At 54.3% G+C, this 23994-nt stretch overlaps 1 protein-coding gene across 1 annotated transcript; it reads left to right on the forward strand.

Annotated features, from left to right (window-relative positions):
• Positions 1 to 465: 465 nt before the first annotated feature.
• On the forward strand, positions 466 to 23789 carry LOC133358722 (ras-associating and dilute domain-containing protein-like). Its single transcript, XM_061577159.1, has 6 exons — positions 466 to 1126; positions 12487 to 12619; positions 13482 to 13715; positions 20564 to 20800; positions 21701 to 21799; positions 23651 to 23789. The coding sequence occupies exons 1-5, from the start codon at positions 963 to 965 to the stop codon at positions 21791 to 21793; spliced, it is 861 nt and encodes a 286-aa protein (XP_061433143.1). The 5' UTR covers positions 466 to 962; the 3' UTR covers positions 21794 to 21799; positions 23651 to 23789.
• Positions 23790 to 23994: the final 205 nt, after the last annotated feature.

The following is a 23994-nucleotide window of genomic DNA, read 5'->3' on the forward strand; positions in this document are numbered from 1 at the left end:
CCGTCGCGATTAAAAACGGACGACCAACAGCCCTGCATGCCGCTGCTCAGCGGATCTCGTTCCGAGCGACGTTTGTTTTTTTGCTCTCGCTGCTGTTGCCGTCGTCATTACATTCCGGTTGACAAAACGCGAACTCCGTAATGCAGAAAACAGCCACCACCGCCGCCACCACCATCACCACCGCCACCACCACCGCCACCATCACCACCACCGCCGCCACCACCACCACTACCGCCACCATCACCACCACCGCCACCACCACCACCGCCACCACCACCACCGCCACCACCACTGCCACCACCGTTCACAACCGCGCCGCTGACTGCTATCAATTTCCAGAGGTCACGCTGAGCCGAGGCGACGCGCAGGGCACTGGGCTGATGAGCGTGGGGCGGGCACAACAAGTTGTGGGGGTAGTGGTGGGTGGGTGTGGGGGGTGTGTGGGTGGTTGTGTGGGGGGGGGGGGGCTGCTGCCGCAGCGAGCCCCCTTTTTTTGCAGCTGTCATTATTTTGGCCGCGAACTTTGGGGCCCTCCGCTCGCCTCTCCGCGTGCCGAGGAACCGGGCGGTCGCTCGCTCGCGCCGCCGCCGCCCAAAGCGGACCGGCGAGAATTTCCACTCCGAGCCGACGCCACTGCCCGTGGGAATTTTTTCTTCCATCTCCCACGAAAGCGATTGAGAGCAGCGAAACTTCGTTAAGTTCTTATTCCACTTTACGCGACCACGCGCGTGCCATCCCACGGTGATTCAGCCGCAACGGGATATGCTGCTGAACACCACCGCTACCCCGAGCGAACGATCGTCAATGGCTCTCCATCGCACGTGAAGCCGACGGTCCGAGAACCCTCGCTCAGATCTCCTGTCATCTGTGCGGCGGCACAGGTGGAGTGGTTAAGTGAGTGAGTGGGTTGGGTGGAGTTGGGGTGGAGTTGGTGGTGGAGTGGGGGGCCACCCCCCACGACCATGCGCACGGCTGCCACCGTCCTGATGGAGGACGCCGGCTCGCGCGGCGTTCGGAACGGCGGCACGTCGCTCCTGGGCAGCATCGTCCTGGCTCTGCCTCCCGCGGGCTCGGCCCGCCTACGCCTGAGCTTAGGAAGGAAGTCGGACGACTATTTGGACGCCCAGTAAGTACGGGGGGAAGTGGGGCTTGGAGATTGTTGGTGGGAGGGGTTTTTTTTTTTTACGGGAAAAAAAATAATATTAAGATGCCCCCCCCCCTCCCCACACACACACGCACTTACCCCTTGTCAACCAAAATAAGGGGAGCTTACGAATGGGCGGAAATCCACGCAGGAGCATTGGGCTGGCTCGCCCGCTCGGGTAGGAGGGGGAACGACAGACTGACACCAGAGCTGTGCGCTGCGCGTTCATCCGACGGGACTGCTGCTGCTGCTGCACGCGGTTGCGATTACGCGCGGTGATCGAGAAGAGAGAGATTAGTTTGGTCAGGTTCATCGGTGTTCGCTGTGTGGGCGAGCGAGGGAGCGAGTGAGTGAGTGCGCGCCCGGCCTGCCCACTGCTATGGTGTGGTGAGCGCAGCGATGGCCAGCCCAGCACAGCTCAGAATACTCGCGGATTCGACGGTGGACGCGTCTTCTGCCTCCTCCTCCTTCACGCACTCGTGAGTCTCGAGATACGGAGTCGTGGTCGTGGTGGTGGTGGTTGGGGGGTGGTGGGGGATCGCGTTGCGAGGCCACGCGCGTGCCGATTATTGCGGGAGATGGTGGGTGGGTGGTGGGTGGGTGGGTGATGGTGGTGGTGGTGGGGAGGGAGGTTTCGCTGGATGATAACCGGCGCCGCTGGGGAGAGGCGGCGGTCACGACCCACATCTGTGTGGGGGAAAAAAGCACGGGGCTTTGTAGCTCATCGGATTCATTCAGTCTGTAGAAATATCTTCTTGGTTCGTCGTGAGAATTATTTTATTGTGTTATTTTTATTATTGTATTATTTCCCTTCTACGTGACTTTACCGAAAGAACCAAGAAGATGAATCCCTGCAGTCACGAAAGCTTTAAATCGAAATCTATAGAAATATTTAGGATTCTGATTCTGACCCCCCTCCCACCACCAGCAGCACCACCACCCCGAGTTTGTTTCCCGGCCACGGCGAAGTGAGATGTCTGCCTTTTGCCTGGTTTACTGGAGGAAGTTGTGGGTTCGCGTATGGGTTTTAATCCCGACCCTGACGCCTGCTGCTGCTGTATATTTGGAGTTTGCGGTGTCTCTCTCTCTCCGTGGTCGCGTGGATTTTTCTCCGGGTCCTCCGGTTTTTTTCCCTCCACATTTAGAATCGACGTCACGCGTTCAGAGTCTTTGCTTGCTGCTATCAATTTCCACACGATGATGATGATCATCATCATAAGCCGCCGTTTCGTTGAGCTGTCATTTGTGATGACCGGGTAGCTTCTGAAAACAAATAGAAATATCGCTCAGTAGTGGGCCATTACCTGGTGATTTTTTTTGTTAATTACAAAACAGAAATATCTGTTTTCTCGCCTTACGCAGAAACCTCACGGTATTGTTAGATGCCCTGTCTCATCCGCCCTATCCCGGGTCCCGTGTGGTCACCGCGGCTCGACCGAGTGTCCCTTAACGGAGGCAGCAGCAGCAGCAGCGGTGCCGGCAACACGTTCCGTATCAGCACCCTATAGTCCACGTGTGTGTACACTGCGTGCGTTGAACTTCTTTCACAACGCACGCCGCCGACAGTGCTAATCGGAGCTGCCATTGAATGATCGTGAAGTGTGGGAGTCTTACACATCACGTGTCCTTTTCCTCGCCGTGACAGTACTGTGTTTAACGTTGAATTTGTGTCATTTCCATGCCTACTTTTATATAACCGGTTCGCTGTCACTTTGCGTATGAGTTCAGTTGCTTTGCATACGCGTTCACCGGTACATCGCGAATGGGTTCACTGTTACTTTGGGTACAAGTTTAGCGACGGGGTAATTTGATGACGGCTGGGCAATTAGCCGCCTCCAACACACGACTAACGCTGACGTTCTTAGCTAATTAGTACATTCCGATTAGCGCCGCTGGCTACGTACGGTGCGAAAGAAGTTCAACGTACTGTATACAAATTTTCGGGGTCCCGCTTCTGAAAATTGAAGAAGCTCGTAGCCCCGTGGGCTTTACATGATATGATACCGAAACAAAACATGTTTACAGTAATTTTATTCGTATAATATTTTACGTGATTTCTTTCCCAAACCATCGACCGCATCGTAAACACCGCACCGCTGTCTTTGAAGGAGGAACGGACGAGGTCCACTCTGCGTCTGAACGAGACAATTGAGTGGATAACAAATGAAAAATTAGGTGTTTAATCTGCTGCTATTAAATCCAAGGAAAGCTGTAGAGATATCGAGCGGTGTGTTGACTTGTCCTATACTTTGCACGCCTGTTGTGTTTTTATATAGTTTGCCGTTGTAAAAAAACGTGCTGTTTGCATTTTACCAGGTTCAGGCTCACTTAACTCTGCTAGCTTGTCCACAAATCTCGTGGACATTTTTATAGCAGCCAATAATACTCTAAACGCACGTTTCTAAATGCAGAGGGATAAACCGGAAGACCGGGAGAAATATTCATGCGACCACGGGGAGAAATACACGCAAACTCCAGATATACAGCAGCAGGCGTCAGGGTCGGGATCGAATCCACGGCCTCCTGCATACCAGGCGAGGTAGTTAACATCTCCTAGCCACCGTGTTGATGATGAGAGAGAGACACGCAAACTCCAAATATACAGCAGCAGGCGTCAGGGACGGGATCGAATCCGCGGCCTCCTGTATACCAGGCGAGGTAGTTAACATCTCCTAGCCACCGTGATGATGATGAGAGAGAGAGAGACATGCAAACTCCAAATATACAACATGCGTCAGGGTCGGTGTCAAATCCACGGCCTCCTGCATACCAGGCGAGGTAGTTAACATCTCCTAGGCACCGTGACACCCTTGTAACGTTCTGCACCCGGTCCCCCTCTTGCAGGACAATCTGTGGTGGGGGGGGGGGGGGGGGGGGGGGGGGAGCTTGATAGCTCATCAGATTCCTCCTGCAGCGTATAAATAAATAACATTCCTGATTCTGACATTCATAGGCGGCCGCGCCTATGAACGTCATACGATGCAACTCAGCAATCCCAGCGGCTTGAGCCCCCCCCCACCACCACCACGACCATCGCTCGCGCGACAAATCTCGCGGTGAGGTCAGCCCAGGGTACAGATTGACAACGCCCTCTCCTGGACGGGGGGGGGGGGGGGTAAGTCGGTGGGGGCGGGGGGTAGAGGGGGGGGGGCTCTCTGGAGCTCCCTCTAGCGGAGGGCCCTTCCGGCAGAGAGAATTCGCAGTGTGCTGAGCCTTTACCACGTGTTACCTCTCGGGGTGATACTAAAGCTTGTGAAGGAATTGTCCGAAGGGATTTGGACACGCCATTGGAACCTCCTTTGCCAGTAGCAAAATATGATCATTGGCTTTTTACCCTTTTATCTGGCAACAAAACTGACACCTTTTTTCTACAAGGAGTCATGTTTGCATTGACCACAATACCTGCGGTCGGAATGCAAACAAAAAAACACAACTCTGATCATGTATACACTGTTCTTGAAATTTATTGGTCCACACCCGAGACAGCTTTTCTTAGAGCCTAGTCTCACATGGTGTTGGACCAGATGACGCCAAAAGGATTGACACGCTTGTGGGAAAAGCGGATTCTTATTTTTTTTACGGTAAACCGCAAAAGCGGTTCTCCACGTGGCCCTAAGTTCGATCCCCGTCGCACAGGGCTCACACCGGACGCGTGGATCCCGCGTTGGTGGAGATGTCAGCTGTTCAGGCGGCAACGCTGCAACCGTGGCCCACGGGCCAGGCGGGGCCCACGCGCCAGACATGACACCACAGGCGTCGTCCTACCAAGAAGATTTTTTGAGTTGCTCCCAACTCATGGGGGGACTTGGCGCCTCGCAGCCGTTTTTTTCCGGTGCCCTTTGAACGGGGCGTTTTATTCTGGCTGCTGATTGGCTGCTCCGTGCCATCACCGTGCAATGCGATGGACGCTACCTGCACCACAGGTCCCTCTGTCCATCTGTCCGTCCATTGCGTCTGACGAGACTTTACACGCGAACTACAAATGCCTTCAGGTGCCCGTCCGTCCGTCTGTTCGTACATCCACTGTGGCGATATGTTAACTGCCTTCCCAGGTCTGCAGGAGGTCGTTGGTTCGATCTCGACCCTGATGATGCCTGCTGTATATTTGGAGTTTGCGTGTCTCTCTCTTATCATCATCATGGTGCCTAGGAGATGTTAACTACCTCGCCTGGTATACAGGAGGTCGTGGGTTCGATCCCGACCCTGACGATGCCTGCTGTATATTTGGAGTTTGCGTGTCTCTCTCTTATCATCATCATGGTGCCTAGGAGATGTTAACTACCTCGCCTGGTATACAGGAGGTCGTGGGTTCGATCCCGACCCTGACGATGCCTGCTGTATATTTGGAGTTTGCGTGCCTCTCTCTCTTCCCGTGGTGGCGAGGATTTTTCTCTGGATCCTCTGGTTTTTCCTTCCACATTTAGAATGGACGTCACGCGTTTCGAGTATGTGGCTGCTGCTATCAATGTCCACGTGATAATAAGCCCACTACCTCGAGCTATTTTTCGCGGCAGCCAGGTCGCTTCTGAAAAAGTGCGACGTGGCTCTGTGATGGGGCCCTTACCTGCTAAAATAAAATAACAAAAATATAATCTAGATTTGAATCTAGAGTTGAAGTTCTTTCGGTAAAGTCACGTAGGTATAAAATAAAATAAATACAATCACGACGTTTCGATTGCAACACAAGCAATCAACATGGGGTGGGAAACCTACAGCAATTAAAAAAAAATCGAAAATTAAATCACGAAACGTCGTGATTTAATTTATTTTATTTTATGCCTACGTGACTTTACCCAAAGAACCAAAGAGTAACACAAATCTAGTTTGAATAGTAGTTCACATCCAGGATGCAAATTGATGGGGGGAGCCCTTGGGGCATTTCCCTGGCTCTCCTCTTTGTAATAATATCGACGACGACAGAATGTTGTCAACTCGTAACGCGGCGTGGCACAGAGTTCGTTGATCGCTCTCGTAGCGAGACAGAGGAGAGAGATGAAGACTCGGAACCTCGTGGTGGATTAAACCACAGAGGGTCAGGGAAGGCAGCAGCAGTAACCACGTGGCGATCAGCCGACAGCATCTTTGCTCAAGCGCTGCCGCTCCTCTATGTATGAAGGTTGTTATCGGCCAAAACGTTCTCGCACGGCTCAGCCATCAGAATGTTTATTTACCCTGGAGAAATCCGATGAGCTATGAATCTTCTTTTTCACAGATGTCCGGTAGTGTTCGCAGATGTCCAGTAGTTGTCACAGATGTCCAGCTGCTCACCATCAGCAGCGTCGCACGGATCGGTGTCGTTTTTTATTTGGGGGACATTGGCGGCGAATCATCTCGAGGAAGCGTTCCTCTGGTAGCGAACACGCGACTTGATTCCCAGGCGCCGTTAGAGCGCACGCATCGGTGGGTGGGTGGGTGTTGGAACGCGCGCTTAGGTCACAACGCTCGTGGGTTCTTTGGGGCCATATTCTTAGGTTTTTTCGGTTAAAGTCACGTAGGTAAAAAATTTTTTTTTTATAAAAGTAAAATAAAAATAAAATAAAAATCACGACGTTTCGGAGGCATAGATGACGTCACGCACCTGGGGGGGGGGGGGTCAGACATTTGTGATGATTTGTGACGAGGGGGGGAGGGGGGTTGAGAATGTGACGTCACGTAAAAATGCGCAACTTTAAATAAATATAGGATTGTTATAACAACACTAATTGTTATAACAACACTCCTACAACATCGGAGTGCAGCGCCACATTAAATACGCACTACAATGACGATAGTTTAAAGCGATTTTAAGCATGTTTTGTTTTCAAAATGTAAATATGGTTTTGGGGAGGGGGGGCAGAGCTTCGTGACGTCATATTTGAGGGGGGGTCTGACTTTTTGTGACGCCGTGTGACGAGGGGGGGGGGGGGTCAAAAATCGTCCAAAATCGCGTGACGTCATTTATGGACGGCCCCTTCGGTTCTCGCTAGCAGCACTTGCCCCGACAGTCCCGTTGAAGGCAGGTGCAAGGGAATCTTTGTCTTTGTACTCTTAGGTTTTTCGGTAAAGTCACGTAGGTAAAAAATAAATAATAAAAATATAATTGAAATAATAATAATAAAAATAAAATAATAAATCACGATTTACTGTCTGGTCAATCTGGCTGTGACGGTCCCACCTGATGACGAAGACTTGTGTTGCCTCCGAAACGTCGTGATTTTTATTTTATTTCTATTATTATTTCAATTATATTTTTATTATTTCTTTTTCACCTACGTGACTTTACCGAAAAACCTAAGAGTATGAATCCTTGCAGTCACGAAAGCTTCAAATCTTTGTGTTCGCATGGGAGTGTCTGTAGCCTGTGTGTGCGCAGAGTCAACTCACGCTACGCAGTACTGAGACGAAGAGACATCGCAACACACCCGTGTACAGACTCACCGTAGCCAAAATACGCGTGCAGTACGATGCGCGACACGCGAATACATGTCCTTGTGCAGAGGAGGCTCCCTTAATGTCGTGGCTTGCCGGCTTGTTTCAACTGCATTGCAAGCTGAGGCTCCCTTAATTTAGTGGCTTGCCAGCTTGTTTCAACTGCATTACAAGCTGAGGCTCCCTTAATGTAGTGGCTTGCCAGCTTGTTTCAACTGCAGTCCAAGCTGAGGCTCCCTTAATGTAGTGGCTTGCCGGCTTGTTTCAGCTGCAGTCCAAGCTGAGGCTCCCTTAATGTAGTGGCTTGCCGGCTTGTTTCAACTGCATTACAAGCTGAGGCTCCCTTAATGTAGAGGCTTGCCATCTTGTTTCAACTGCAGTCCAAGCTGAGGCTCCCTTAATGTAGTGGCTTGCCGGCTTGTTTCAGCTGCAGTCCAAGCTGAGGCTCCCTTAATGTAGTGGCTTGCCGGCTTGTTTCAACTGCATTGCAAGCTGAGGCTCCCTTAATTTAGTGGCTTGCCAGCTTGTTTCAACTGCATTACAAGCTGAGGCTCCCTTAATGTAGTGGCTTGCCGGCTTGTTTCAACTGCAGTCCAAGCTGAGGCTCCCTTAATGTAGTGGCTTGCCAGCTTGTTTCAACTGCATTACAAGCTGAGGCTCCCTTAATGCAGTGGCTTGCCGGCTTGTTTCAGCTGCAGTCCAAGCTGAGGCTCCCTTAATGTCGTGGCTTGCCGGCTTGTTTCAACTGCATTACAAGCTGAGGCTCCCTTAATGTAGAGGCTTGCCATCTTGTTTCAACTGCAGTGCGAGCTGAGGCTCCCTTAATGTAGTGGATTGCCAGCTTGTTTCAACTGCATTACAAGCTGAGGCTCCCTTAATGTAGTGGATTGCCAGCTTGTTTCAACTGCAGTCCGAGCTGAGGCTCCCTTAATGTAGTGGCTTGCCGGCTTGTTTCAACTGCATTGCAAGCAAAAGGCTCCCTTAATGCAGTGGCTTGCCAGCTTGTTACAACAGCATCGCGAGCTGAGACTCCCTTAATGTAGTGGCTTGTCGGCTTGTTTCAGCTGCGTGAACGCTGATCCACACACAGAAATGTGCGTGCGTATACCCAGCTCACGCCCAGTGATTGTCTGAACCGGTCTCCTCTAGATCGACTCAGCCTTAAATGAGTACCTGGTGTATATCCACAGGTGAAATGGGCAGCAGTGGTGTCGTGGTTGGCGCACTGCGAATCAGGCGGCTCGAGTTGAATTCCCACCCATGACCACAAATGGCGAATAATTGAACCTGTAGTGGGCCTCCCCTAGGTCGACTCAGCCCTAAATGATGACTTGGTGTGGTGTGTAAACATCGTTACGGGGGAGGCAAAGGCGGCCGGACATGGTGTTGGCCACGACCCCCCCCCCCCCCCCCCACCTCCTCTCCTATGGGGTATGTACGGATGTTGAACTTCTTTCGCACCATACGTAGCCAACCGTGCTAATCGGAGGTGCGGGCGGGGTGGGTGTGGGGAAGGACAACAAACCAAACACGAATTTATTTCTCAACAAGCGGCCCGCTCGGTTTGGGAACTCTCGACGATCGGTGCGGGAAGGAGGAACGTGGAGTGAGCGGTTGGGGGGTAGATGCCCGAGTTTTGTTTTGTTAGCGGCTACATGTCAGAACCCCCTCCCCCCACACTCTTAGTACTTTCGGTAAAGTCACGTAGGTAAAAAATGAAATGAATAAAAATAAAACAATAACAAGTATAACCCGTAAAAACAAAGTTTTTCACTATAAATCCTTTATATGCGTGGCGGTTAGAGTCCTCTCGTCCTCTGGCTTGAGATGGCTGCCACCTATGGGTCAGATGATTGCATGGCAGCATTAAGCAATTGGTCATTAAATATAATATTTTTGTCCTAAAAAGTGTAAAATTTTGGAAAAAAATGTTCACGAACATTAATTGTCACGCACAACGAGTCTGTGTGGAAAATTTCAGCTCGATTGGATCACGGGAAGTGGGTTAAAAAACGACCGAAAGATTTGCACGGTCCTAAGCAAGCAAGCAAGTGAACTTAATATAAAGGATTTAATAAGTATAACCCGTAAAAACAAAGTTTTTAACTCTAAATCCTTTATATGCGTGGCGGCTAGAGTCCTCTCGTCCTCTGGCTTGAGATGGCTGCCACCTATGGGTCAGATGATTGTCTGCCAGTATTAAGCAATTGGTAATTAAATATTTAATTTGTTTTCCCTAAACAGTGTAAAATTTAGGAAAACATTTTCTCACGAACATTAATTGTCTCGCACAACGAGTCTGTGTGCAAAATGTCAGCTCGATTGGATCACGGGAAGTGGGTTAAAAAACGACCGAAAGATTTGCACGGTTGTAAGCAAGAAGCAAGCACGCAAGCAAGTGAACTTAATATAAAGGATTTAAAAATCACGACGTTTCGGAGGCAACACAAGTCTCCGTCATCAGGTGGGACCGTTACAGCCAGGGCACGGCTCTAGATTGCCTTGGGGGTGTGACGATGGGATCAGCTGTCAGCCCCTTATCAGTGGCCCTACCTTATCACAGACCCATTCAAACCGTATTGGTCACCCCGTGGTGCCCTTCTAAATATCAACGTTCATCCTACAAAGTTCCATCATGAAACGGCTGCACGCCGCCATACGGACCTGAAATCTCAATTTCCATGTACAAGAATCCGGGGTAAACCGTGTGGTTTGACAGTTATATTGCATTGTAGTGTTTCGTCGTGTAGTGTATAATGTAGTGTATCGTTTCGACGGCTTGCTTTGCTATCGAAACGTCGTAGTTTTTTGTTATTTTCTTTGAACCTATCTACGTGACTTTACCGAAAGACCCAAAGAATATGAATTCCTGCAGTCACGAAAGCTTTACGTCAAGATATAGTAGTATAGTGTTCATCCTAAAAAGTCCCATCATAGTTTAAAGCGATTTGAAGCATGTTTTTTTTGGGAGGGGGGGGCAGAGCTTTGTGACGTCATATTTGGGGGGGTCTGACTTTTTGTGACGAGGGGGGGGGGGGTAAAAATCTTCCAAAATCGCGTTAAACTATTGTCATTGTAGTGCGTATTTAATGTGGCGCTGCACTCTGATGTTGTAGGAGAACATATTTATTAAAACGTCTATTTAATTAAGTAGAACGTGTTGTCTATATTTATTCAAAGTTGCGCATTTTGATGTGACGTCACATTTCTCAACCCCCCCCCCCCCTCGTCACACATCGTCACAAATGTCTGACCCCCCCCCCCCTAGGTGCGTGACGTCATTTACGAACGGCCCCATACTGGAGATCGGCTGGTGCTATTAGGGGGCTGTGCACTTTTAAATCATCAGATCGAAAACTAATTTCTATAGAACTGCTTTTTGTGTTTCGTCTCTTGACCCTCCCCCCCCACGGTGGGCTACGATCGGTGCGGAAGAAAACATGATGCCTTATATAAAGGTGTCAGTTTTTGTACCAGTTGAAAGGGTAAAAACCTATTACTATATTTTGCCACTGGTAAAAGAGGTCTCATAGTGTAAATGCTTACCCCGAGCTCTCAATACTCTGATAGTGCGCTGTTTTTGAGTTGTACGCATTTTGGCGTCATCTGGTCCAACACCAATGGAGACTAGGCTCTAAGAAAAGCTGTCTCGGGTGTGGACCAATCAACTTCAAGGACAGTGCATACATTATCATCATTATCAGAGTTGTTTCTTTTTGTTTGCATTTTGACTGCTTGTGTTGTGGTTATTGCAAACATGCTGCCTTGTATAAAGGTGTCAGTTTTTGTACCAGTTGAAAGGGTTGAAACCTATTACTATATTTTGCCACTGGTAAAGGAGATGTCTCATAGTGGTGCGGAAGATGTTCAACAAACGTACGGTGATCGTGGTCTTCTTCGTGGCGTTCGGGGGGGGTGGCGGCAGTGACGGCGAGCCGAGCGGTTAGAACGTGTTCCAGCGGTTGGAACCCGGTGGCCGCCCTGATTAATACCGCACGCGCACGTTTTACAATGCCAAACACACGACGCTCGCTGCACGCTTCGGGGGAGGATTGTTCCACAGACGAAGAAGAGGGAGGAGGGGGGAGAGAGGCCCGGCCACTGAGGGCTCGTCTTCCAAAATATTTCTTTGTATGATCTGAAAAAAAAAATGTTTCGAAAACAATCCACAAATGTGAAGTCACTTTCATGGCATCGCTTCCACGCATTTTCCCCCTCTCTTATAAGTGATGTCGTTTCGACGATGCCGTCACATCGGATTTGCTAAAGTTATTTAAAGTATGAAAATGCACGTTAAAATTGTCCTTTTTATTGCTTTACTGAACTTTCCATAAAAAAAATGTTAATTCGATTATCAAAATATAAACTTAACTTATTAACAACGTGCTTTGTTTACTTCGGCGCATAAACAATTACAAAAATGCGAAAAGGTTCAAATGAATACCGAAATCGGGGCCTGGACAGTCGATATTCAAAACCAATGAACTCCAATATATCCATCGCCGAACACCTATCCAGTCTCGATTTAAAGCTTTCGTGACTGCAGGGATTCATCTTCTTGGTTCTTTCGGTAAAGTCACGTAGAAGGGAAGTAATAAAATAATAAAAATAAAACATAATAAAATAATTCTCACGACGTTTCGGCCACAACGCAAGCAGACCTGGTTTTCTCCTGAGGACGGCTGCTTGCGTTGTGGCCGAAACGTCGTGAGAATTATTTTATTATGTTTTATTTTTATTATTTTATTGCTTCCCTTCTACGTGACTTTACCGAAAGAACCAAGAAGACCTATCCAGTCGTCATCGATCGCCAGGGTCTATCCGCTGCTGGACCGAAGGCGCCCCTGAACCAAGCTCCCCTCTCTCAAGCGCCTCCGCAACCGCGTGCCGTGCCCTCATCCGGAGTCTCCCTCCCGCTGTGCCCTCTCTCGCAGGACGCCCAACCTCAAGAGCGGGTCATGCGAGACCCTGAGCGTGCACAGCACGACCAGCGGGGCGGGCGGCGTGACTCTGCGCCAGCCGGCCAAGAACCGTGCCCGCAACCGCTACAGCAAGCGCTTCTCTCAGGTGAGGGCTCTCCCTCTGCTGGGCCTCCCCCCCCCCCCCCCCCCCCAGGAGGCATGCGGCCTCACCGGGCGGGATCTGATGGTCCTGGGCCTGGTCATGGCCCTGGTCCCTGCCGGAGAATTTTGTACGCGCTTGCAGCTTGGTAATGTGTTTGGTTTAATTGTATTATTATTTTTTTCCAGACGTCCCGTAGAGTAGTGAATTGCACGGACATTTAACCTCCAGTTACAGAGCGCTTCACGGTAGCGAGATGTTAACTACCTCGCCTGATGTACAGAAGGTCGTGGGTTCGATCCTGACCCCAATGCCTGCTGTATATTTGGAGTTTGCGTGTCTCTCTCCGAGGGGAGATGTTAACTACCCCGCCTGGTATACAGGAGGTCGTGGGTTCGATTCCCACGTTTAGAATCGACATCAGGCGTTTAGACTATTTGGCCGCTGCTATAAATGTCCACGTGATGATAACCCACACTATCATTTGTGGCAGCCAGGTCGCTTCTGAAGAAGAGCCATGTAGCTTAGTGGGCCTTACAACTAGACATCTTTGAGACAGAGCTTCACAGCTCATCGGATTCCTCCAGTTTAAAATTTAATATTCTGATCCTGAGGGCGGTTTCCCCGCTGAGCTGTGTGATAACAATTGGCCGATAACACCTTAATATATAGAGGACCGCAGACCTTTGGGCAATTGTTGGGTAGTACCGGGTCCTCGACCCCGTGGTTCCTCGTGCCTCAAAAATAAAAATAGTAAAAACCTAGATGTGGTAGTTAGTCGGGTGGACGGTAAGGGGATGACAGCGACCCCAAGCGACGACCGGGACGGACGCGGCCGGATTAATCCGGAGCTCTCTTCCCACCGCAGGTGTTCGGCCGTGGCGGTGCCGGTGCCGGTGCCGGCGCGGGCGGTCAGGCCACACCGCCGCCGCCGCCGCGGGGCGGCTCCGTGGCGGCCGAGGTGGGCGGGCGGCACACGGAGGACCCCACGGAGCTGTCCACCCAGGTGACGGCGCCCGGCGTGCTCAAGATCTTCGGCGGGGAGATCTCGGCGGGCGCCAACTACAAGAGCGTGCTCGCCACGCCCGCGTCGTCGGCGCAGGTGAGATCGCCGGCGCCGGGACACCCACCCCCCCACCACCACCCCACCCCCTCCCGCCTGGCCCCTCGTCCCAGCACAGGGGCAGCTGCCACGGGGGGGGGGGGTCCCCTAGGCAAAAACGCTTAAAGGCATTTCAGCACCTGCGCTGGGAATTTGAATTACCTCGCCTGGTATGCAGAAGGTCGTGGGTTCGATCCCAACCCTGACACGCCCTGACTAGGAGATGTTGACTACCTCGCCTGGTATGAGGGAGGTCGTGGGTTCGATCCCGACCATGACACGCCCTGACTAGGAGATGTTGACTACCTCGCCTGGTATGAGGGAGGTCGTGGGTTCGATCCCGACCATGACACGCCCTGGCTAGGAGATGTTGACTACCTCGCCTGGTATGCAGGATGTCGTGTGTTCGATCCCGACCATGACACGCCCTGACTAGGAGATGTTGACTACCTCGCCTGGTATGAGGGAGGTCGTGGGTTCGATCCCAACCCTGACACGCCCTGGCTAGGAGATGTTGACTACCTCGCCTGGTATGCAGGAAGTCGTGTGTTCGATCCCCATCCTGACACGCCCTGGCTAGGAGATGTTAACTACCTCGCCCGCCCCCCCCACCTGCGGAATAACAACAACAACAGCCGCAATTCGCCGCTCAGCGGCGGTGACGTCACCACGGCGCCTGTGCCAGGCTACGTGCGCTTTGAGGCTATCACGTGAAGTGCCGAACGCCCGCTGGTAGGAGGTCACGGGGCAGACCCAGGCGCCGTGGGTTGACCGACTGGCGGATTGCACCGCCCGTGCCCGCCTACCGCGCCAACTTGTCCCGGTAGCGATCCGCGTGGCTCCAAATGCACAGGCCGATTTCGTACGCTCCATCTCCCCAGTGGACTTCCTCTTGGGGCGAGTTTCCCCTTCCTCGGCTTGCCACTCCATGCTGGCTGTCTGCACCCCTCCCACCCCGCTAGCCACCGTGACACCGTCCTCCTCACCAAGCCCCCTTGTTTGTCTTAACACTCAATATGATGTCACCACGTATGTGCGTGCGTGTGTGTGTCTGTGTGTGTGTGGGGAGCGGTGGCGTGGCGGTTAGCGCTACGCTGCGCTACGAACCCGGCAAGAGTCCCGAGTCGATTCCCGTTCGCGGCCAACACCGGTGACGATGATCTGAACGGGTCCTGGGCCTCCCCTTGGTCGACTCAGCCTCAAATGAGTACCCGGCGTGGTGTGTAAACATCGGCACTGGGGAGACAAAGGCGGCCGGGCGTGGTGCTGGCCACCCACACCTCGTATACCGTTCCGGCCTTCATAGGTACTACTCGCTAGCAGCACTTGCCCCTACAGTCTGCGGAAGGCTATCCAGGGGGATCTTTGTCTTTTAAAAATATTTATATATAAAACATTGGCCAAAAACATCTTCATATATAGAGTACCTGTAGAAAAATCCACGCGACCACGGGGAGAGGGAGAGAGACAGGCAAACTCCAGATAGGCAGTAGGTGTCAGGGTCGGGATCGAAGCCACGACCTTCCCCATTCCAGGCGAGGTAGTCAACATCTCCAAGCCAAGGGGACATCAGGGTCGGGATCGAACCCACGACCTCCCACATACCAGGCGAGGTAGATAACATCTCCTAGCCAGGGCGGCGTCAGTGTCAGGATCTAGCCCACGACCTCCCGCATACCTGGTGAGGTAGTCAACATCTTCTATCCAGGACGTATCAGGGTCAGGCTTAAACCCACGACCTCCCGCATACCGGGCGAGATAGTCAACATCTTCTAGCCAGGGCGTGTCAGGATCGGGATCGAACCCACGACCTCCCGTGTACCAGGCGAGGCAGTCAACATCTCCTAGCCAGGGCGGTGTCAGGGTCGGGCTCAAACCCACGACCTCCCGCGTACCAGGCGAGGTAGTCAACATCTCCTAGCCACCGCGGCGAGATGGCAGAGCCAGGCGGCGCCGTCGATGACTCGTAGAAGCACCACGGCAGAGGCCCTCGGCCACGGCGAGAGAGTCACCGGCGGTGAATCGCGCGCCGGACGGAGCGGCATCCTTCTGCAGGCTCAGGGAGCTGTCTGCCCCCCCCTGCCCCCCCCCCGGTTTCCTTCCTTCCTCTCTGCTGACGTCCACTTGGCCGGGGTGTGGGGACCAGATCCGTCCCGTAGACGCACGGGAACTTCCTGTAGGGCTCCTCCTCCCTCCACCACCACCACCAACCTCACACACGCACCACCACCACCCCCACCACCACTACCAGCACCACCCCCCCCCCCACCACCACCACCCCCACCACCACCACCCCCCCCCACCACCACCACCACCACCACCCCCACCACCACCACCACCCCCACCACCCCCACCACCACCACCACCCCCACCACCACCACCACCCCCACCACCCCCACTACCAGCACCACCCCCCCCCACCACCACCACCACCCCCACCACCACCACCACCACCCCCACCACCACCACCACCACCCCCACCAGCCCCCCCCCCACCACCACCCCCCCCACCACCACCACCACCACCACCCCCCCCACCACCACCACCACCACCACCCCCACCACCACCCCCACCACCACCACCCCCACCACCACCACCCCCACCACCACCAACAACCTCACACACGCACCACATCGGCGAAGCCGGCGAGTGTAGCGTCTGTACGTACGTTGAACTTCTTTTGCGCCGTACGCAGCCGGCCGTAGCTAATCGGAGGTGCGAGGGGGGGGAGGATAACTAACTAACAAACAAAAGCAGTCCTGAAGAAATGAATGTTCAATTTAGTACAGTGGTGTAGTGTATCGTAGCATGGTGTAGTGTATAGTGTAGTGTATTGTAGTGTATAGTGTATAGCGTAGTGTGTGTAGTGTATAGTGTAGTGTATAGTGTAGTGTATAGCGTAGTGTGTGTAGTGTATAGCGTAGTGTGTGTAGTGTATTGTAGTGTATAGGGTAGTGTAGTGTATGTAGTGTATAGTGTAGTGTATAGCGTAGTGTGTGTAGTGTATAGTGTATTGTAGTGTATAGCGTAGTGTGTAGTGTATTGTAGTGTATAGGGTAGTGTGTGTAGTGTATAGTGTATTGTAGTGTATAGCGTAGTGTGTGTAGTGTATAGTGTAGTGTCTAGTGTAGTGTATAGCGTAGTGTGTGTAGTGTGTAGTGTATTGTAGTGTATAGGGTGGTGTGTGTAGTCTGTGTAGTGTGTGTAGTGTATAGTGCAGTGTATAGCGTAGTGTGTGTATTGTAGTGTATTGTAGTGTATAGCGTAGTGTGTGTAGTGTGTAGTGTATTGCAGTGTATAGGGTAGTGTGTGTGGTGTATTGTAGTGTATAGGGTAGTGTAGTGTGTGTAGTGTATAGTGTAGTGTGTGTAGTGTATTGTAGTGTATAGCGTAGTGTGTGTAGTGTATTGCGTAGTGTGTGTAGTGTATTGTAGTGTATAGGGTAGTGTAGTGTGTGTAGTGTATTGTAGTGTATAGCGTAGTGTGTGTAGTGTGGTGGGTACGTATATACGTTGACCTTTCGCACTATAAGCACCCAACCGTAGCCAATCGGAGATGCGTGTGGAAGGATAACAAACTAAGCACCGCAAACGACGAGCAGTTCTCGGGTTTGGTCAATCGAGACGACGACTTAAAAGTCCCCACAGCTCCCAGCGCCTTCCTAACATCGTTAGCAAGAAGCAGAGCGTTCCAGACGGCCGCAGAGTCGCAAAGCGCCGCGCGTGACTGGACGCGGTGGCCAGCGTCTCTCCGGCTCGGCCGACGGTCGCAAGCGATGCCGCTGAACCGTGAGAGAATCGTCGCTCGCGTCCGTCGTGTGAGGATCGTCGATGTAGCCATGCGCCCCCCTCTCCCCTCTCTCTCCGTGGCGTCTGTCCCACCACTCACCACCCCCCCCCCCCCCTTGTCTCTGTGTGGGGTTTCCTCCGGGCTTTCCGGTTTCCTCCCAGAGCAACAACCAAAAATTGGGGGCAAAATTGGACGTGGGTAGGGTGGGGGAGTGGGGGGGGGGTCTTGGGGGGCGGTGGAGGTGGGGGGGGGGCTGCCCTTGCTCACAACGCATTCCTCGTCACCCCTTTTGCACCACTGCAAAGTCAGCGACGTCACGATGCTGCCACGGCTGGGGGCTTCGAGCTTCCTCAAGGGGTTGGGGGGCAGTTCCAAGGGGTAGGGAGGGCAGTCCCAAGGGGTAGGGGGGGCAGTTCCAAGGGGTAGGGAGGGCAGTCCCAAGGGGTGGGGGGGGCAGTCCCAAGGGGTGGGGAGGGCAGTCCCAAGGGGTGGGGGGGGCAGTCTCAATGGGTGGGGAGGGCAGTCCCAAGGGGTGGGGGGGGCAGTCTCAATGGGTGGGGAGGGCAGTCCCAAGGGGTGGGGGGGGCAGTCTCAAGGGGTGGGGGGGGCAGTCCCAAGGGGTGGGGAGGGCAGTCCCAAGGGGTGGGGAGGGCAGTTTCAAGGGGTGGGGAGGGCAGTCCCAAGGGGTGGGGGGGGGCAGTCTCAATGGGTGGGGAGGGCAGTCCCAAGGGGTGGGGGGGGCAGTCTCAAGGGGTGGGGGGGGCAGTCCCAAGGGGTGGGGAGGGCAGTCTCAAGGGGTGGGGAGGGCAGTCCCAAGGGGTGGGGGGGGCAGTCCCAAGGGGTGGGGAGGGCAGTCCCAAGGGGTGGGGGGGGCAGTCTCAAGGGGTGGGGAGGGCAGTCCCAAGGGGTGGGGGGGGCAGTCCCAAGGGGTGGGGAGGGCAGTCCCAAGGGGTGGGGAGGGCAGTCCCAAGGGGTGGGGAGGGCAGTCCCAAGGGGTGGGGAGGGCAGTCCCAAGGGGTGGGGGGGGCAGTCCCAAGGGGTGGGGAGGGCAGTCCCAAGGGGTGGGGAGGGCAGTTTCAAGGGGTGGGGGGGGCAGCCCCAATTTTTATTTTTTACCCAGAATCCAACATTTACGTTGGGACAAACACCAAAACCTTCCCTTCAATTCACTTTTTCCTGCGGCAAATATCAACCAAGACCACTTTGTTATATTTTGTTGGGGGGGGGGAGGTCTCAAGATGGGGGGGTGAGGGGGGCTCGGGAGGGGGGGGGGGCTCGGGGCGATTGCCACTTGCCACTGACCGGCGTCGCAACATACGCTCAAACAACTCACACGACGCGCGGGCGAAGCCCTCATCCAGCAGTGGAGCGGGGGGTGGGGGGCGGGTGCCTTGAGTGTAAATACAAAATATCCCTGGCGGGGAAGGGTGGGGGGTCATGGGCACCACACCAGAGCCCCCCGAGAAAGCCCACTTGAGGAATGAACAGCGGAGGTAGGGGGCTGTGTTGAGTGTCATCACCACGCTGTTGGCACGGGCCGTGGTGCTGCAGTTAGGTGGTGAGCGAGGGTTGTGTGCACGCGCACGTGTTTACATGTGTGTGTGTTTACATGTGTGTGTGTTTACATGTGTGTGTCTGTGTGTGTGTTGACGGCAGTGTAGCGGTTAGCGCGCTGCGCTATGAACCTGGCGACCCGGGTTCGATTCCCGCTCACGGCTAACACCAGTGACGATTATCTGAACCGGTCCTGGGCCTCCCCTAGGTCGACTCAGCCTTAAATGAGTACCTGGTGCGGTGTGTAAACATCGCCACTGGGGAGACAAAGGCGGCCGGGCGTGGTGCTGGCCACACCCACCCCCTCGTGTGCCGTGCCGGCAGTCATAAGGTTGCCACTCACTGGCAGCACTTGACCCAACAGTCTTTGTCTTTTGTGTGGATGGGACCAGCTAACAGCACTTGCCCCGACAGTCTGTCCGGGTTACCTGGGGGACCTTTGTTACGGAGCGGCCGCGCACAGAAGGTAGCAGTGGTGGGGGGGGGGGGGGTCAGGAAGAGCGCGAGACGGAGGGGTGGGAACGCCGCCTCTCCGCTTTTTTTTTGACGCGGAATGATTTCGTTGCCGATTTGCACGTTCACATTTGCTGGGCGAGGCCACTAAAAACAAAAGTGAAGAAAAGAAAAAACCCACACAAGCCGAGCAGTGCCGGATGAAGCGAGTGCGGAGCCTGTAGCATGATGTTATAAAGGGGCCCTTAAAAAAAAAACACTTAAATATTTAAACGCAATTTTCTTTCTACTTGCATAGTAAAGTAATTGTATTTTTTTATCTTCTATACAGCCAGATAATACGACTAATCGCTAAGCTTAAACACCCAGTCGTTCCTAAATGTTGCAGGCAGTATAGTACTATAGTGTTAGAGCAAGTGCAGAATCACTGAACCGGAATTGATAGCTTGAAAGCATTTAGCGCTGGACCCTTGAAAGTGCGGGCCCCGTAGCTCCTACACATGTAGCAGCTACTACACATGTAGCTACTTTTGCTACTTAGGATAATCCGGCACTGGACCCGAGCAAATTCTGTGTGTCGTCAAGAGCCCTCCTCCACCCGACGCTGGGCAGCGGAGGCGGCTTTGCCCCCGAGAGTTGCTGCTCCCGGCCCGGCCCGCAGACGCGGTCGGCTACGTACGGTGCAAAAGGTGGTGATGGTGGTGATGCGACCGTCTGGAACGCTCTTCCGCCCGATATTAGGAAGCCACTGAAGCTACGCACTTTTCAACCATCTTGGTTGAGAACTGATTTCTTTCCAACTGCTCTTCGTGTCAAGCGTTGTTGTCCTTCCCCCGTACCTACGATTAACCGGCTACGTACGGCGCGAAAGAAGTTCAACATACGCGCGGACCAGAGCAGCGGCGGCCAATACCCGCTTCGCGGACCACGATCCACGCACGAAGATGTGTGCTTGCTACGCTCAGCGTGCGTACGTATTAATAATATCAGAGCCGTGCCGTGACCACCACCTCCACCACCCCGCACCCCACCTCCCCCCGTGCGTGTGCAGGAGCTCGTGAAGGAGGCGCTGGAGCGCTACGGGCTGGAGCGCTCGCTGGCGGGAGACTACGTGCTCTGCGAGGCCGTGGGACGCACGACCGCCGGCGCCGATGGCATCGGAGGCGGCGGCGGCGACGGTGCCGCGGCGACCGGGGAGGCATCGACGGGGGCCCCCGGCGGCGGCGAGCCCTGGCGTGCCGAGTGCCTGCGCGCCATCGCCGACTACGAGAAGCCGCTGCTCCTTCAGGTGCCGCCACCGCCGGCACCGGCGGGAGCGGTTTAGCCGCGCGGCCACGGCGTTCCGTTGAGCTTTCTCCCTCTCGGTTTTTCGTTTTGGTTCCTTTCCGCCACGGCGTTTCGGGAAAAGCGGCGCTGGGCTCCGCTTGTGCGGCGAACGTCGCGGCAAAAATCCACGGCCGAGTGGTCAGAGTCGTCGTCGAAATATGTTTTATTGGGCCTGCGGAAATCCGGCACGAGCGCGAACATGCGAGCCGCACGCCGGGCGTGGCACAGAACTTGCCCTCGTCTCTCGGCTAGCCCCAATGCAGCCACGCGTACCCTGTCCATTCGTCTCGGTTAGAAAGTAAACAAAAGTGAAAAAAGTCGGAATCAAAAAACGTATGGCGATGACCCCATATCTATGGGTGAACTTTTAGCCAGTATCAAAATGTTTGGGGGGGGGGAACACATTCCTGCGGAGGGAGCTGGTAGGAACGTTGAGTTGCTCGGTCAATGGCCAGGTCAACGGCGGCGTGGTCTATTCAGCAAATATGCCCGACTGTGAGGGCGGGCACAAGCCGGCGTGAGTAGGTTAAACGTTGAGTTTTATAAGGGCACCACGGGGTGACCAGCCCCTCCCCACCCAGCCCCACCCTTCCCACCCAGCACCCTCCCCACCCTCCCCTCCCCACCCAGCTCCTCCTCACCCAGCCCCTCCCTGCACGACGGACAGACAGACACAATAATCCCCTGTGGGCTGGTGGAACCAGGGGGTTCCTACCAGTATAAGAACATGCGTTTACTCCTTTCTGGCAATAAAACACGTGGTGGTGGTAGTGGTGGTGTCAAAGATGTTCAAACGCCAGATACCAACACCGGTTGGGAGGCACCAAGTCTCCATTGACCACGCATCGTACTTGTGTTGCAGGCCCTGTGGAAGCCACGGGAGGATACTCGCGGAGGCTCGAGCTGCGGCCTCGTGCCAAGGTGGAGGAGTCGGCTGGCGAGCGAGACACCCTGACGGCCGGTGGGTCTCCGAATTTTGCCGTGGCCCGGAAAATAGCCTGTGACCTTTTTGTCCGTCCCGTGTGTCCGTTGGTTTGTCAGTCCGTCCGTACGTACGTACGTCCATCTGTCTGTCCATTCATTCGTATGTCCGTCCGGCCATCTATCTGTCCATTCAAGTGTCTGTTTGTCCACCCATCCGTCTGTGTGTCTGACTGGTCATTCATCCATTCACGTGTCTGTCTGTCCACCCATCCGTCGTCTGTTTGACTGGTCATTCATCCATTCACGTGTCTGTCTGTCCACCCATCCGTCTGTGTGTCTGACTGGTCATTCATCCAGCTGTCCCTTTGTTCGTCCATCCATTCTCGTGTCTGTCTGTCCACCCATCCGTTTGTCCGTCTGTCTGTCTCTGTCCATCCATCTCTCTGTCCATCCATCCATTCCCGTGTGTCTGTCCATCCATCCGTTCGTGTGTCTGTCCATCCATCTGTTCGTCTGTCAATGCACTTCTGCTGCAGTGTGGAATGCTCTTCCTTCCGACAACAGGAAGCCACTGGGAGCGATGCTCTTTTAAATCATCTCGACAGATTGACAGACGCATTTCTTTAGAAATGCTTTTTGTCTTCAGTTTATTGTCCTTCCCCCGCACCTCCGATTGCCACGGTTGGGCTACGTACGGTGCGACAGAAGTTCAACGCGCACGCGCGCGCACGCACGCACACACGGCGACGGGCGAAGAGGGCGTCAATATCACGGCGGGAAGACGTCGCTGCTGCCTTCAGCTGGGAACCCGTTTGGGTTTTTTGCGACAGTGCCCCCAAGACATTCTTGCAAGGGAGGAGGGGGTACTCACTTTGATGCCCGGACCAAATAAACCCCCCCGGCCGGTGGAGGGTGGGTGGGGTGGGGGCTCGTCTGGGACCCTAGAAATCCGCGCAATTAAGATTCCTGCCGGCGTGTTCCGATAGCCAGGCGGCGAGCACCGCCGTGGAGCGACGACTATTTTGCGTCTGCGACGGAGCGGCGCCACCTGTGCTTGTCCCTTAACGTCGCCGCGCGTCTTCACGTCCGTGCGGGCGGGCGGGCGAGGCGCTGGCGGACGAAGTGACGGAGCGAAGTCACGTGGGGGGCGGGGGGAGGGGGGCAGGGGGGGGCAAGGGGGGGCCAAACTGCCGTTGCAAAGGCGACGCTTACGACGTATCCGGGAGAGGGGTTTGTTGTACGATAGACGCAACTCCAACATATACAGCAGCAGGCATCAGGGTCGGGATCGAACCCGCGACCTCCTGTGTACCAGGCGAGGTAGTTAACATCTCACCACGGAGAGAGACACGCAAACTCCAAATATACAGCAGCAGGGGTCAGGGTCGGGATCGAACCCACGACCTCCTGTATACCAGGCGAGGTCGTTAACATTTCCTAGCCACCGTGGCTCGGCTGTGGCTCAGCTCATGGAACATCTTGAGTCCGTGGCTCAGAGCCGGCTCGAGTGAAGCGCGGCCGCTGCGAGCGACGGCCTCCGCTTGACCCGGAGCCGATCTCTGGACATGTGCGTAAAAGAGTTTCACGGTTCATCGGATTCCTCCAGCATCCATACAGATTCTGAACCGAGCCGTGGCGTTAACATTCCCATTAAAATCGCACGCAATTAACTCTCTCTCGCTGCACTCTGATGTTGCCCCACCTGATGACGGAGACTTGTGTTGCCTCCGAAACGTCGTGATTTTTTTTATTAATTTAAATTTCATTTTTCACCTACGTGACTTTACCGAAAGAACTAAGAGTATGAATCCTTGCAGTCACGAAAGCTTCAAATCTAGAGAATTAACTCTCTCCCCCGCCGCCGCCGCCGCCACCCCACGACCCGCAGGCATCAACGCGCAGGCGCGGCGGCTGCAGATGAGCCGCGCGCGCGTCTCCACCGTGATGAGCGCCTCGCCGCAACTCGGCCCGCCCACGGTGCCCAACGGCGGCTACGCCGAGTGGATCGCGTCGGCCAGCGACCTGCGGCGCACCGTCAGACATGCACATCCCGCAGCGGACGCTCGTCGGCGACGGCGGCGACGGGGGGAGCCCCGCGCCTCCCGCCAGGGCGGCTCCGTCGCGGCCGCGCCACGCGCTGGCGCCCATCGAGGGCGACTACGACCTGTGCATGGGGCCCGCGCTGCCGCTGCGCGGGAGGCCGCTGGGCGACGACCCGGGGCGCTACGCTGC

This window comes from Lethenteron reissneri, chromosome 63, assembly GCF_015708825.2.
Source record: "Lethenteron reissneri isolate LAM-NWPU_2019-01 chromosome 63, ASM1570882v1, whole genome shotgun sequence".
NCBI classification, from domain to species: domain Eukaryota; kingdom Metazoa; phylum Chordata; class Hyperoartia; order Petromyzontiformes; family Petromyzontidae; genus Lethenteron; species Lethenteron reissneri.

Coding starts and splice junctions, on each gene's coding strand:
- LOC133358722 (XM_061577159.1), top strand. CDS start 963: ATGCGCACGGCTGCCACCGTCCTGATGGAGGACGCCGGCTCGCGCGGC. Junction 1,127..12,486: donor GACGACTATTTGGACGCCCA/GTAAGTACGGGG, acceptor CCTCTCTCGCAG/GACGCCCAACCTCAAGAGCG. Junction 13,716..20,563: donor CGCCCGCGTCGTCGGCGCAG/GTGAGATCGCCG, acceptor GTGCGTGTGCAG/GAGCTCGTGAAGGAGGCGCT.